The sequence below is a fragment of the Pyrgilauda ruficollis genome, unplaced genomic scaffold (assembly GCF_017590135.1).
Source record: "Pyrgilauda ruficollis isolate IOZ18807 unplaced genomic scaffold, ASM1759013v1 scaffold36, whole genome shotgun sequence".
NCBI lineage: Eukaryota > Metazoa > Chordata > Aves > Passeriformes > Passeridae > Pyrgilauda > Pyrgilauda ruficollis.
Window position 1 is genome coordinate 2879910 of NW_024525045.1, and position 14447 is coordinate 2894356.

Genomic DNA, 14447 nt, shown 5'->3' on the forward strand with positions numbered 1-14447 from the left:
ACTGTTAAGTCAGCAGTGTTCTAGCTGAATCAGAGGCTGGGTGACTGTTGTTTGTGGGCATGTTGGCTTTTTGACTTCTTTGGAGGTTTTTCTAAGATTTCCTTTTGTGGAGAATGTGGATTGACACAAAAAATGCTAGCTCACTTTTTGTTTACAAGTTTCTTAGTATGATTAGATGAAGCAGCTCCTGAAGTAATTAGTTTTATCTGCATTTTTACTAGGTATATGCATCTTATTAAAGTTTTTCTGTTTTCATACCTGTGGTCATAATTATGACCAGACACGTGTTGTGGTACTGACAAATGGAACTTAGCCTAACCCTGGGGTTTTGGAGGGTGTGTTTGTTTGTTTTTTCCATTAACTGTAGTTCTTCATTTACCAGCGGACCCTGCAAGTTTTGCTTCCTGACCTTGCAGCCAAGGCCAGTCCTGCAGCCTCCACACTAATCAGAACCATAGCAAAGCAATTGAATGTGAACCGAAGAGAGATTTTAATCAATAACTTCAAATACATCTTCTCTCATTTGGTCTGTTCCTGCACCAAGGATGAGCTGGAGCGGGCACTGCATTACCTCAAGGTAAATTGGCATTTGCTCTGTTACACCTGCAGATTAGGAACAACAGTTGATGCATAGCGGGCTTTCTGCTTTATTTGAATTAAGATATTGCAAAGCAGAGCTTGGGAAATTGCATAGGCAGAAATTTTGTTCTTATTGTTTATAATCACTTCCATTGGCTCTGAGGAATGTTTCTAAGATGTTTTATGAACTTCGCAAATTCTAAAAGCTTGGTTTGTCTAACATTGAACTGTTTGAAAGCTTTGACTTCTCTAACAAACCAAGCAGAGCCCATTGCCTCCTGTGTGTCAGTGTGCTAATAACATTGTGACAAAATGAAGGCTTTGTGTTTGATTGTAGAATGAGACTGAGATAGAGCTGGGCAGCTTGCTGAGACAGGACTACCAGGGCCTGCATAACGAGTTACTGCTGCGGATCGGGGAGCACTACCAGCAGGTCTTCAATGGTTTGTCCATATTGGCTTCATTTGCCTCTCAGGATGATCCCTACCAGGGACCTAGGGAAATAACCTCACCAGAACAAATGGTAAGGACATCCAAATATTCATGCTCAGTTTTTTCAATGATTTCTTTTTAGCCATTGCAAGAGTGAAGACATTTTGCCATTCTCTGAACATCACTTATGTCAGGGAAAAAGTGGAAGAAAGGCTGACATTTCCTATTAAGTGTTTCTTCAACAGAGAGATCTATACCAAGTATGCATAAAACCAAATAAAAACAAAAAGTGCCTGAACAAACCAACAACACACATGTAAATCCTAACATCCTACAAAACAGCAAGACCCACAGTCTAATAGGGATGTCTGTCAATAACACTGATATTTCTTAAGTAGCTATGCATTTGGGATTCTTGTCATATGTATTTCACAATTAGCATTTCATGCCTACTTTTTAATTTCTTAGGCTTTGGGTTGTGTGAATTGTAAGATTTGGGGTTTTAACTTTTTTTTTCCTCTCCACAGGCTGATTATCTGCAACCTAAATTGCTTGGTATCTTGGCTTTTTTTAACATGCAGTTACTGAGTTCCAGTGTTGGCATTGAGGATAAAAAAATGGTGTGTAAACTTAATTTTGAATATGAAAACAAAAATAAGCAAGGACTGTTGTAATATTCCAGATTTACTTGTGTGATCATGCAACTATCATGGGAGTCTCAAAGATACTAGGGTCCCAAAATGATTCTTTAAAACTGATGGTCTCACTGTGTGTAGGACTTCTGTGTAAGCTCAAAAGTTCTTGATTTCTTTAATGGTCAGATGGTGTATTACATATTTCAGTCAGACATGGTGTATGCAATGAGTCAATCAACCAGGAATTATAGGGGAGAAATGCAAGTGTATGATTTTCAGTGTGTGACACAAACACCAGTGGGAGGATGAGGAAATATGGGAGAAAACTGGAATTACTGCGTGGGGTTATATAAGGACACCAAAGGGTAAAGGTAAAGAAAAAAGATGGAAATCCAAGAGATTAGTTTTGGTTCTCACAAAACAGCTCCTTTAGGCTTTACAGTAGAGTGCATTTAGAGAAATTAGAGCTCACAGCTTGAGACAAAGTGAAAATTCTACTGAAGCAGTCCATCTAACCACAAGACTGGCCTTTTAGTCTCCTCACAGAGGGAGTGCAGATGATTTCTGCAGGAAGTTTTCAATGCTAGAATGTACATAACCTTTGTGTTGACAGACTGCATTTTCTCTGGTGGTTTTTTTATTTTCAGATATTCATGTTAAAACGTTCTCATTTTCATAGCCCCCTTTCTTCATGTTTTCTGAATTTCTTAATTTGTATAGCATTTGTATTGCTGCACCTGCTATTGTTTCCATATTTTCTTCTGGTTTTTGTTCTTAGTGAGTTTCTCCTTGCATGACCTTTTCTCAAGCTCAAGTTTATTCCTGTGTTACTGATCTGTCATGCTGGACATTTTACTACCCTGTTTGGTGTAGTGTTACTGTGACTGAAATATCCCCTGCATCCAGTATTTCTCTTCTATCTTTCATTGACAACTGAGCTATCACCTGTTCCCTGATGCTTGCCGGTCACTTCTGTGAGCAGTTGTATGTCAATGCTGTTGGGGTTTTCTTGGTTTGATTTTTCTTTCACATGCAATTTGTTAATTTCCTCTGTATTTCCTAAGCCTCCTCTTTTCAGCTCGGGATATATAGTGAATCATGTCTTCTAATAGACGTCTGTAATCATTAATTCCTTGGTGTCCACAGTTCTTCCCTGTCAACAGCCTAGATAATGTAGGGTCTTGTTACAATCTTGTCATTAGACATTCACCCCCTTTTTTTAATAAACCCAAATTCGTTATTAAAACATCAAACTAATTTTGATGTCTTAGAGTATGATTTCTTAAGCAAGGGTAGCCTGATTTTAATAGAAATTATAACTCCTACTTGTTTTCCTGAGTATCTAATGCACTAAAATGACTTTCATCTGTCTAGGCTTTAAACAGCCTGAGGTCTTTAATGACGCTCATGGGTCCCAAACACGTCAGTTCTGTCAGAGTGAAGATGATGACCACGCTGAGAACAGCTCTGAGATACAAGGATGACTTCCCAGAACTGTGTTGCAGGTGAACTGATGGTGTACCCAAACAGTGACATCCCTGCTATTCCTGTCCTTTAATGTACTGTGTGGTTTTGTTCTGGACAGGAATCTAAACCACAGTGCTGAAATAGCTTAAAGTGCTTCTCATGACTCACCTCTAATGTTTCCTGCAAAGAAGAATCATCAATTATATTGTTTTGTTGCCTTTTCTTGTTTAGAGCCTGGGATTGCTTTGTTCGAAGTCTGGACCATTCCTACCTTGGCTCCTTGCTCAGCCATGTGATAGTAGTGTTACTGCCCCTCATACATATCCAACCCAAGGAAACCACAGCAATATTCCACTTCCTCATAGTGGAGAACAGGTAATGCACAAAATATTTTCAGTAATATGGTTTAAATCCTGCAACAGGAATGGGGATAACCCTATATTCAAGTCATCCAGCACTGAGACAAGAAAACTTGTTTTTCTACTAAATAGTTATTGTTCTGTACAATTGCCCCTTCTCTAGGCTGTGTTGAGGTCTTGAAATGTAGCAAGTCTCATCTGAAAAGGGGTTTTTATATTGTCCTTATAAATATATATGGTGCTGTGGCCAAGTTACAATCCATTCAGACACTGAAGCCTGCCAGGTTTTCTTCAGTGTGTTTATTGTGCTGATATGGAAAATTGCTTCCCTCTACAGAATAATGACAATTGCTAACATTTGCTCTAAGCTAAAGAGAAGTGTACAGAATTGAAAATGGGGAGGAAATGAGTTCTTTGTTTTCTTCAATAATTAGAGGTATAATTATGAAGTGCACAGACTATTATGTTGAGTAAGTTTTCATACATTCCATTCAAATGGTCACACCAAGTGAAAATAAAAGTTTAATACAAAATACATTAATTCTCATGACTTAATCTTTTTGAAGATAAGGTTGAGTCATAATTCTTTTTATCTTACATTTTGTAGCTTAAAAAGGGTTTTTTTAGGAATGTTGGTACTTAATACCTTGATTATTTTGATGGGTTTTCATTTTTCTTGCATTGTATCTTAGCAACAGTTTTCACAATAAAAGGTAGTAATAGGAATAATAAGGCTCTTGTAGAAGGCCATAGTAGCAATATTGAAAGAGATTTCCTCATTGCTTTATTTGGATGGGTTTCTTAGGATTCACCTAATGTTTGCTCTATTCTTTGCAATATTTTTGGTAACTATTAGGGATGCAGTACGAGACTTTCTACATGAAATATATTTTCTACCTGACCTTCCTGAACTAAAAGAAGTTCAGGTTGTCCTTCAGGAATACAGAAAGGTACAGCTTCTTTTATTTATTTTCTTGGCTTTATTGCATAACATGAATTCATGACAACTGAGGAAAGCGTGTAAAGTGTATTGTTAAGTGGAAATATATTTATCTGTAAATAGGTTTTGTGTATCATAGGCATAGTTTGAAGCATGTTCTGATTCTTGTTTAGTAATGAAATATACTCATGTTCAGCATTCTTGTTTCTGTAGCATCTCCTGAACCCTGACTTTTCTTCTCTTTTGTGACAGATTTTAGGATGAGAAGTCAACAGTTTTAGCTAGGGCCATATTGTCTTTAAAGGGAGCAAAGTTTGTCTCTTCTTAGGAGTACTCTATGGTCCATTTAATTTGCTTGTCCTCAGAATGATTAGGTAATAGATGGGAAGTAGCAATTATTTTGTGGGAGTGATGCAAAAAAAATAGAAATTAATTTGATTTTAGACCGACTTGAAGCAAAGCATTTTCTTCTGATTTTATAATTTTTATTTACACCATCATTATATTTACCCAAAAGCAGAATATAGCACCTTTTGGAGTAAAACATTTTTTAAAATAATCAAGAAGACAACGCTATATAGATATAGGTGAGAATGTAAGCAAAAAGGCAGTTTTTTCCATGTATTCTTGCTTGTGTTCTTTGAGATCCTGTTCAGCCATATTCCTGTTATACTTTCAGTCATATTCCTATTATACTTAACTTGAACTTCCTATGCCATGCTCAGGAATCCTCCAAAAGCACAGACTTGCAGACAGCCCTGCAGCTGTCTATGAGAGCTATTCAGCACGAGAATGTGGATGTTCGGATTCATGCACTTACCAGCCTGAAAGAAACTTTGTATAGAAACCAGGTATGAAAACCTCCTTCAGTACAACTAAAAATAAATCAAATTAGCATCTGGACCAAAAGTCTAAAAGTCCTTGTTGTTACAGGGTGTTCACTTGAACTGGGTTATTCTCCTCAGTTCGTTAAGCTGTTTCTTCATATAATGGGGAAAATGGATTCTCTTTCATGACACCTCTGTGTAGGTGGACTTTCAAATCCTTCAAATCTTTGTGATGCTGATTTAGCAAGGCTAGTGTACTTTTTTTTTTTCAACTCTGAGGAAAGATGTATCTAAGAAGTCTATTTCAGCAGTTTATTATGTGGCCTATTATCTGTTTAGGGCATGTATGGCTTTTGTATCAGAAGCCTCATACATAAAAGCAAGCGTGTGTGTGTGTGTAATATATGAAAGAATTAAAATGTACTTGTACTACCTTGGACCTTCTTTTTTTTTCTCTTCCTTCTTTGTCTTCCACCCTCAAAATTTTGAATCCATTGATCATATTCAAAAGCGTTTTATAGCCAGGTGCAAGCTGAAGACATTGCTTTACAGTTCTGTGTGGTTATTAGCCCAAAGGGTGTATGTGACCCATTAGAAAAAGTAATAAATCTGTACCCTTAGTAGTTATAAGATTGTGGAACGCTCTTTAGCCAGATATAAGCAGCTAAAAGAACAAACAATCATTGTGTGTGCTCCTGGCCAACCAGTAATTCTTGCAGCTCAGGTCAGCAAAATCCTGCTATGTCTTGCTGAGTTAGAGGTCTAGCAGAATAATTGAGGCAAATCAAACTTAATTAGTTCCACAACTTGTGGAACTATTTGCTCTGTTATGTTGGCTGTGGTTTCAGTTTTCATTAAGCATAACAATGACAAACATTTTGATTTTTTTCTGTATTTGGACTAAATGTGAAACTGAGGAATAAAAGCTGGGCCAAAGCAAAAAAAGAAAGGACACCCAATTAAAATGATGGACATTGATCAAAGGACTTGAAACCCTGGGCTTTGTAAGACTTGAAGTGAAGAAATGTCCAATAAATGGCAAATAATAAGAATAGAAATGGCAGCAAACCCAGGAGGTATTACAACAGTTGCGTGAGAGAAATTGGGAGAATGTATTGGAACACATAAGAAGAGGGATAAGTGAAAAAGATAATGTAGAAAACTAAAGAGGTACTTGGTGAGACAAAGAAAATGAAGTTAGATAATGAAATACAGTAATTGCCCTGACAGCATTATTAAATGAGGCCCAAATCCCTTACATATTTGTTTAGTCCTTCCTAGGGTGAGAAGCAGATTAATGCAATTGGACTGTAGTTACAACCTGAACTCATGGCTAAATGAAATCGGAAGTGAGTTACAAGTTGAAGATTTCCGAGATTATTTAAAATATGGTTGAAGAATAACTCATCTTTATTATTCATCTTCCTAGGAAAAATTGATCAAGTATGTCACAGACAGTGAAACCGTGGAGCCAGTCATCTCCCAGCTGGTAACAGTGCTTCTCATCGGCTGCCAGGATGCAAATTCCCAAGCACGACTGCTCTGTGGAGAGTGTTTAGGTGAACTGGGAGCCATAGATCCCGGCAGGCTTGATTTTTCAACAAGTGAAACTCAAGGAAAACACTTCACATTTGTTGTAAGAAGCATTGCAGTAGTGTTTTATTTAGTATTAGGGGTCTTCTAAAAGTCCTTGGGAGGAGGGAACCTCTTATCTCTAGACCCTTTGAAAATCTGGACTTGCTGTCTCATCTAAAACAGTTTAGAGTTATGCTTCCAAGTGGTTATTTGCAGATACAATTGTTACTCTGTTTTAGTAAAACTGGCATTCTGTTTATGATTAAGGCTGGAGTGGAAGATCCAAATTTTGCCTATGGATTGTTAATGGAACTGACCAGAGCTTTCCTTGCTTATGCCGACAATGTTCGTGCTCAGGATTCTGCAGCGTATGCAATTCAGGTAAGATATATGGCTAGATCCTACTTTTATTTCACAATTATTTTCTGTAACATTGAACTTAGAACTATGCAATACCATTTTTCATTTTTAAGTATTTGAAACTTCATCCTGTAACAGGTTTAAATTAGAAAGTACACTTAGTATTCTGGGTAGTTCTCAAATAAGATAGATGGGTTTGCTTTTGTGTCACAATATTTTAGAAGACATCTGATGTTTTAGAGATAACTAGGAGTCCATACACAAGGATTATGGAGTAATCCTGAGAATGGCTTAGAATTAGTTCATGTTGCACAGGCAGAAATGAAAAGCAGTATTCCTAAGATGGTTTCTGCTTACCCTTTTAAGAAACAACTGCAAGGGAGCCTACCCTTATTTTCAGGCTTTAGTCTTTTGTGCTGGTTTTAGTTAGCAAATGGGGGTTTTTGTTGCTTTTTTGTTCTTGCTGGTTTTGATGTTTATTATCTTTGTGAAAACTTCAGGATAGTTCTTTAGTCCAGGAGAAAATAGGTGGCCCTAAGTAGTAAGCAGGATGAGAATATTTTTAGCATATGCACAAGATTGTGCACTTCCTGCACAAGGAGGAATCAGACTAAATTCTAGTCCTGGTTTATTGGCAGATGTGAAGAATACAAGATAATTTGGTCCAAACACCAACTGGAGAATCTGGGGAATCAGTAGTTGAAATGAAAACTTGCCCAGTAAGAGGGGATTAACAGTGTTAGATTTTGCAGTTATGATTTCTGAATTAGGCATTTCATAACTTCTCTCTCATTACTTATCATAGACTCATTCAGGTTGGAAAGATATATAGTATCATATTGTATACATGGGATTTTGGTCATATGCAGAGGGTTTTTTACTGTGGTCATGAAAATTCTCAGTGCTAACTTGGTGATGCAATCATGATTTTTCAGGAGTTATTGTCCATCTATGACTGTAGAGAGACAAACACTGACTGCCCTGGCTCCAGGCTTTGGAGGAGGTTTCCTGAGCATGTGCAGGAGATCTTGGAACCTCACTTAAACACACGGTATATGACAGCTAAAGGAATGGCTTTTCATAACACATCTGTTTGGTTTTTTCTCCAGGCTAGTATTAACCATATATGGTTTTGTGACTCTCACTCTTCTGGGAAGAGTGATATGTATATATACAAAATTGAAATAAGATCTTTCTACTAAAATCTGAATTATTACTTACTTGAATATAATTCTCTCTAAATCAAACAAGCAAAACTCAGAGCTCATACTTTGCCCATGTCTGCCCATTTGTCCTTAGGGCATTGACTGAGATGATGTTTTGAAGCTTTTGTTTTTCTTTCCCCTCTACTCAAATCTATTAGCATCCTATTGCTCCTACCTTCTGTAGAAGTAGGAGGAGCTCACTGAGTTTTAATTTGACTTCTTTTTCACATTATTTTTATCATCACTTCAGTAAAATGAAACTTCAAATTATGTTGGTGTCTTAACTTGAAATAATCAATGTTTCCTTTCTATTTTCTCATTAAGACAGTCATGCTCACCTGTGATAAGCTTTACTGTTTTAGAGAACAGACTTTTTGGCCTTTCTCAGCTTTCATGTATGCTCTGGGTTTTTCCTGTCAAGAACATAGTATTTAAATATTAATCAAACTCCATTTCTTAAAACTGATTATGAATAGCACTTTAAAATATACTTAAAAAAACCTAACAAGTTATGAGAATTTTTATTTCATATTTAATTTTAGGAAGCTCTAGAATAAAAAATGTTGACTACTGAAAGTGGAGGTTTTAATTCTGCTTTAAAAGATTCAGAAGACAGAACTTAATATTGTTCCAGTGAAGGAATTTCATAACTAACAATGTGCTATTGTTTGCTGTATTAAATGGAAAGTTAGTTTTATTAAATGGATATTTCAAAATTACAGGTACAAGAGTTATCAGAAGGCTGTAAACTGGTCTAAGGTGAAGAAGCCAATTTACTTAAGCAAATTAGGTGATAATTTTGCAGAATGGTCAGCAACTTGGGCAGGTTATCTTATAACAAAGGTAAGAAAATAAATCTTTCTGTTAGGCTCTTTGCAAGACAGTTCTTGAGCCTCATTTCAGGTTCTGCAGGTCAGGGATGGATGGGAGAATATGTCTGCTGGCTACAGGCCTCTTACAAGACTTTGCTGCTTCTACAGCAGGGTACTGCACTCCCCCTTCCCCAGCACTGGTTCCTGGCGAGGCTTCACAGGCGGTGTCGAAGCTAAAACTCAAGGAAACTTGTCTTTGTCCTGACACTCATGTGAAACTGGGGGCACTGACAAATGCTTGTGAAAAGTGTCTGAAATGCTTATGGATTTACCTTCTCAGTTTTGGAAGATTTCCCTATAGCTCCACTGTCCCAGCACATAAAAAGTACTTGTATCTTCTTTTTCTTTTCCCTTTCCAATATCTAAGTGACCCACTGAAAATGTCACTTCCAAATCAGCCACTGGAAGAAGTGAATTGAATTATAACAGCTCAGTAATTACACTGTCCTCTTTCAGACAGGGTAGAGTTGAATGTCTTCGTAATATCCCACTTTCTGCAGGCTTTTAAGGGCAGAAGAGAGGCTGAGTGTAGTGGCAGACTCTCAGCCTTAAGGTTTTTTCTATGGCCGGTGCAAGTTCACAATGGTGTGAATCACATGGAGAAGTGGAAATGTAAGCAGTGCTTACCTGTCTTTGTGCTGTCAGCAGTTGCTACTTGTAATAGCAGCTGCCATTTCTGGTATTCCTGTTGCAGATTTAAGTCTGATTAACCTTCTTTTGGAGACAGGTATCTTAAAATTTTTTGATGGACTAGAATTTGTGTTTATCTACAAAAGGAAATCTATTGCTTGTTCATGTATTTGCACTTTTGTAATGATGCTTTTCCTGGAAATAATATTTTTCTATAGGTGCGACATGATCTTGCCAGAAAAGTTTTTGATTGCTGCAGTATTATGATGAAAAATGACTATAAAGTGACAATTTATCTGCTTCCACACATCCTTGTCTATGTTTTGTTGGGATGCAGTCAAGAAGATCAACAAGAGGTGAGATGTGTAAGATGGTAGTGTTTTTCACAGAAATGGTCAGAAGCTGTTCTTCATGAGAGCTGCTCAGCTCTGTAGGCCTACATGAATAAATTGTTCAGGAGTTAAACTCCTTTTTGTGTATTAATAATAGAAATAATAATATAATTTTTCGGACAGGGTTTTGAATATACTCATACAAGTTTGTGTTGGAACTGCTTTTCTGTGGATTTCCATCAGTTGGGCCTGGGATGAGATATTACATAGTTAATCATGACTGCAGTAACATCAACAGCTGGAGTGGTACAAAGAGGAAGTGCCTCAAAAAACAGCCAGTAAATTGAACTTGTATAATTCCAAGAATTCAGACTCATAATTTTTTCCTCTCCTTTGTATACAATTATAATGGATAAACTATTCAGCTGCCAGATTCATGGGGAGCAGGATTCATAGATGTGTTGCAGCAAAGCAGGGGTGGGAGAGAAGTCACCCTGCTTTCCTTGTTTGCTTGAGCTGTCAGTGCATGTGCCCATGTGCTGCCATTTTTACTGGGAGCAGCAGATGTATGTACAGAGAGATGCAAGTTTGCAAGGACTCTTTGTAAACATGTCCTGGGTGAAACAAAGGAATCAGAAGATACTGAAAAGTATAACTTACATTCCATTAATTTGAAATTTCACAGCTAAAATATTTGTGTTTAGATATTGTGGGTGTGTAGAGGCGTGTGTAGAGGCGATGACATCCACAATAAGCATCTGTTATTTATGTTAACTCATATTTTATGGACTAAAACAAACAGAAACATATTTTTAAGGGCATTTATTTAAACAGAAGCAAAAAGGTAGATCTGTAATCTTGTAACCAGTAGATAACTTTATTCTTACCAAATCTTGAAGTACTGTAGTTGTAGAAGAGATGCAGTAGCATTTGTTGTGTCTTGAAACCTCAAGACTTTCTCCCTATATGGAATCCCTTGACAACAAGCAACAGCTGCTGCTTGGTTTGCCATTCCTTCCTTTTGAGATTGTGAGACAAGATCATAAAAATAATCTCCAAATGATTAAAATATACACTTAAAATATCTAGTATTTTAGATTGAGTTTTCTGTTAATTGCTGTTTCTTGCTATTTTGCTGCAGGTATGACACTTGTGCCTTTTGCCTTTGTGTAGGTGTACATGGAGATCATGGCTGTTCTGAAGCACCATGACCAGTGCAGCAGGAGGCTTGAGGACAGCGCGTCTGATCTGAGCCAGCTGAGCACACAGACAGTCTTCTCCATGCTGGATCATCTCACTCAGTGGGCAAGACACAAGTTTCAAACACTCATTGCTGAGAAAAATGCTGGAAAGTCTAGCAAAGACAGAAGTGATCTAAAAAGTGAGGGATGCTTATTTTATTTAAAATGGCATTAACATTCTTCACAGTATTTTATTTATGTTTGCAGCTTCGCATTGTGACCATTTACAAATGTTGTATTAGTATGATATGCAATCTCTTTTATGATTTCTTAATGTTATATTATGATTTCCACCCCTTCTACCCCAAATGGATTGTTCTGAATGCCTGTTGCAAGAAATACAGATTTAAAACTTGAACAATGAAATGTAAATTTTTGATAGTTTTCTAAACATTCTGTTTAACTGAATATATTATATTATGTGTATAGTATTCCATATAAAATATTCTATGCTGTCTTGCAAGATGCAGAAAGTTCACCAGAATTGTTTTAAATGAATTATTGTTGACAGAAGAGAAAACCATGTTCTTTAATCAGTACAGTTATCTCACTAAATTGTTAAATGAGTTAATTGAATTTTGATGCATAAGGTAATTCTTATAAATGAAACTTCAATTGACAAACTCTTTAATATGTCTTTTTTTCAACAGCATCAAGTGAGGACTATGGAGAATATCAAAATGTGACACGTTTTCTAGACCTCATTCCCCAGGATACACTGGCTGTAGCCTCCTTTCGTTCCAAGGCTTACACCAGGGCTGTGATGCACTTTGAATCATTTATAACAGAGAAGAAACAAAATATTCAGGAACATCTTGGATTTCTTCAGGTTCTGAAGTTCTTTTTGGGTTTTGTTTTTTATTTTAAGATGAAAATGTGTATGACAAATAAAGCTTGGTCAAATTCTTCTTTGTAATGGGAAAAAGAAAAGATTTTTTTGGGCACTTGTTAAATACAAGTGTTTAGTCATCTGTGTTTCAGCAATATTTAGTACATTCTCTTGCTTGGCATGCTTCTTATATCAAAAGGAATTAATAGCTTTCTATTGTATAATAAAAGATTGTAAATTCCCGAAAATAATTCAATGTGGGTTTGTTGAGAGGATAACATTTATTGCTTTGAAGTTGGCTCTGTGCCTTTTGCCAGAAAATACAGCCAACTATAATAAAAACTAAAAAAAAAAAAAGCCAAGTACATTTAAAGAAATTCCAAGTGGCTTATTCTAAAATAGAAAAAGCCAATGCTAAAGGTGTTGCAAATGATAGAAATTATTTTCAAAAAGTATTTTAACCTGTGGCATGATCCTATTTGTGGTTCCCTATGGTTTATATTCCTCAATGACACTTCCAATTTGAAAAAATTTAGTATGTTACTTTTTCACCAAAAGTAATCATCTTTATTCTGTCATGTAATAATAGGATATTTATTTTGCTCTTTATACAGGATGGTTTCAGGTACCTTCATGTGGTACTCTATCAATAGTATGAGATCATAAATATTACTGCATACTAAGGAGAAGTAGGGTTCAACTTTGGAAGGAGCCTGGCAAAACTGACATCTTCAATGAAGATTTATTGCCAATGAGTCCTACAGAGTAGTGTGTGCTCCATGTTCAAGAAGTTCTGTGGTTCTGCAGGTTATCTACAAAATAACTTACTGTTTCTAATGGCCACATCCAATTGTGTTTGAATATAGAAATTGTATGCTGCTATGCACGAGCCAGATGGAGTGGCTGGGGTGAGCGCCATTCGGAAGGCAGAGCCATCTCTCAAAGAACAAATCCTTGAACATGAGAGTATTGGTTTGTTGAGAGATGCAACAGCCTGCTATGATAGGGCTATCCAACTGGAACCTGATCAGGTAAATAAAAAACTTTTTTTCTTTTTTAATAAGTATAATTATTATTTTTGATCTTATTGGCTCACAGATGGCTGAGGCAAAAAAGGTCTTCAGAATATTTAAGTAAAATAGGAATCTAAGTGTTTATTACACCAGTTGCTAAATAATTATTGGAACCTGATGGAATTGGCTTATGAACTGAAAAAAATCTCTTACTGGATTTTTTGAATATTCATTTATTTTATTGTGCAGTTAGTTATGCCTGTTAGTATTCTAAAATACACCCAAATGAGCATATTTCTTCCTTCAGATTGCCATGAGTTTAATTAATGTGTATGTAGGGTTTTCATTAATTGTTTTGGTTTTTTTTCCTCTTTCTAGATCATTCACTATCATGGTGCAGTGAAGTCCATGTTAGGTCTTGGTCAGTTATCTGCTGTAATAACTCAGGTCAATGGAGTGCTTGCAAACAGGTACTGTAAGCATCTAATACACAGTTCATTTGAATAATATGAAGCTCTGGTATAAATCTCTGCCTCAGTAGCCATTTCTGCTCATTATCAAACATTTGGGGCTTATTAAACATAATTGAATTAGCAGGATGAAGCTAGAAAACTTTGAGTGCTTTATCTATAAATTATTTATTTCAGGAAGTCCAGAAATTTTCATAGTTCTTGTCTGCACTGTGAGCACTGTTGGTATGTGCTTTAATTTCTTAGACAGGATTTTTGCATTGTTTCCCACGTCACTGATTCCATTGGTATTCTGTAGTCCAATAGGTAGGTAGATAAAAGCTGGTAGTTTTGATGTACCACAGAAGTTAAATACACTCTTTGGAGGTTGCATTTCTGGGATCATGTTATACAGATCTTATTTGTTATCAGTGCATGTCCTTTGGTTTTACTGACTTTCTTTAGAAGCAAGCTTATCTTGCCTCTTTTCAAGTGAGAGAAGTTTTATGTAAGGAACACTTGCTAATGTAATGTAGGATTAACATAGTGAGAGCAGACAGCACAAAATTGTAATGCCTTTGTTTTCTTTTAATAGGTCTGAATGGATTTCTGAGTTGAACACTTACAGAGTGGAAGCAGCCTGGAAACTATCACAATGGGATTTACTGGAAAATTATTTGGCTTCAGGTAAGTTATCATTAC

At 36.4% G+C, this 14447-nt stretch overlaps 1 protein-coding gene across 1 annotated transcript in view; it reads left to right on the plus strand.

Moving 5' to 3' along the window:
* Positions 1-14447, plus strand: part of ATR (ATR serine/threonine kinase) — a 39616-nt gene that overhangs the window by 10942 nt on the left and 14227 nt on the right. The window contains exons 15-31 of the mRNA XM_041475634.1: positions 383-577; positions 917-1102; positions 1539-1631; positions 3021-3151; positions 3345-3488; positions 4329-4422; positions 5138-5263; positions 6669-6875; positions 7082-7195; positions 8110-8225; positions 9102-9222; positions 10100-10237; positions 11387-11594; positions 12105-12283; positions 13150-13314; positions 13675-13766; positions 14341-14432. Of these exons, the coding sequence (XP_041331568.1) occupies positions 383-577; positions 917-1102; positions 1539-1631; positions 3021-3151; positions 3345-3488; positions 4329-4422; positions 5138-5263; positions 6669-6875; positions 7082-7195; positions 8110-8225; positions 9102-9222; positions 10100-10237; positions 11387-11594; positions 12105-12283; positions 13150-13314; positions 13675-13766; positions 14341-14432 (2401 nt within the window). The remainder of the gene's footprint in view (positions 1-382; positions 578-916; positions 1103-1538; positions 1632-3020; positions 3152-3344; positions 3489-4328; positions 4423-5137; positions 5264-6668; positions 6876-7081; positions 7196-8109; positions 8226-9101; positions 9223-10099; positions 10238-11386; positions 11595-12104; positions 12284-13149; positions 13315-13674; positions 13767-14340; positions 14433-14447) is intronic.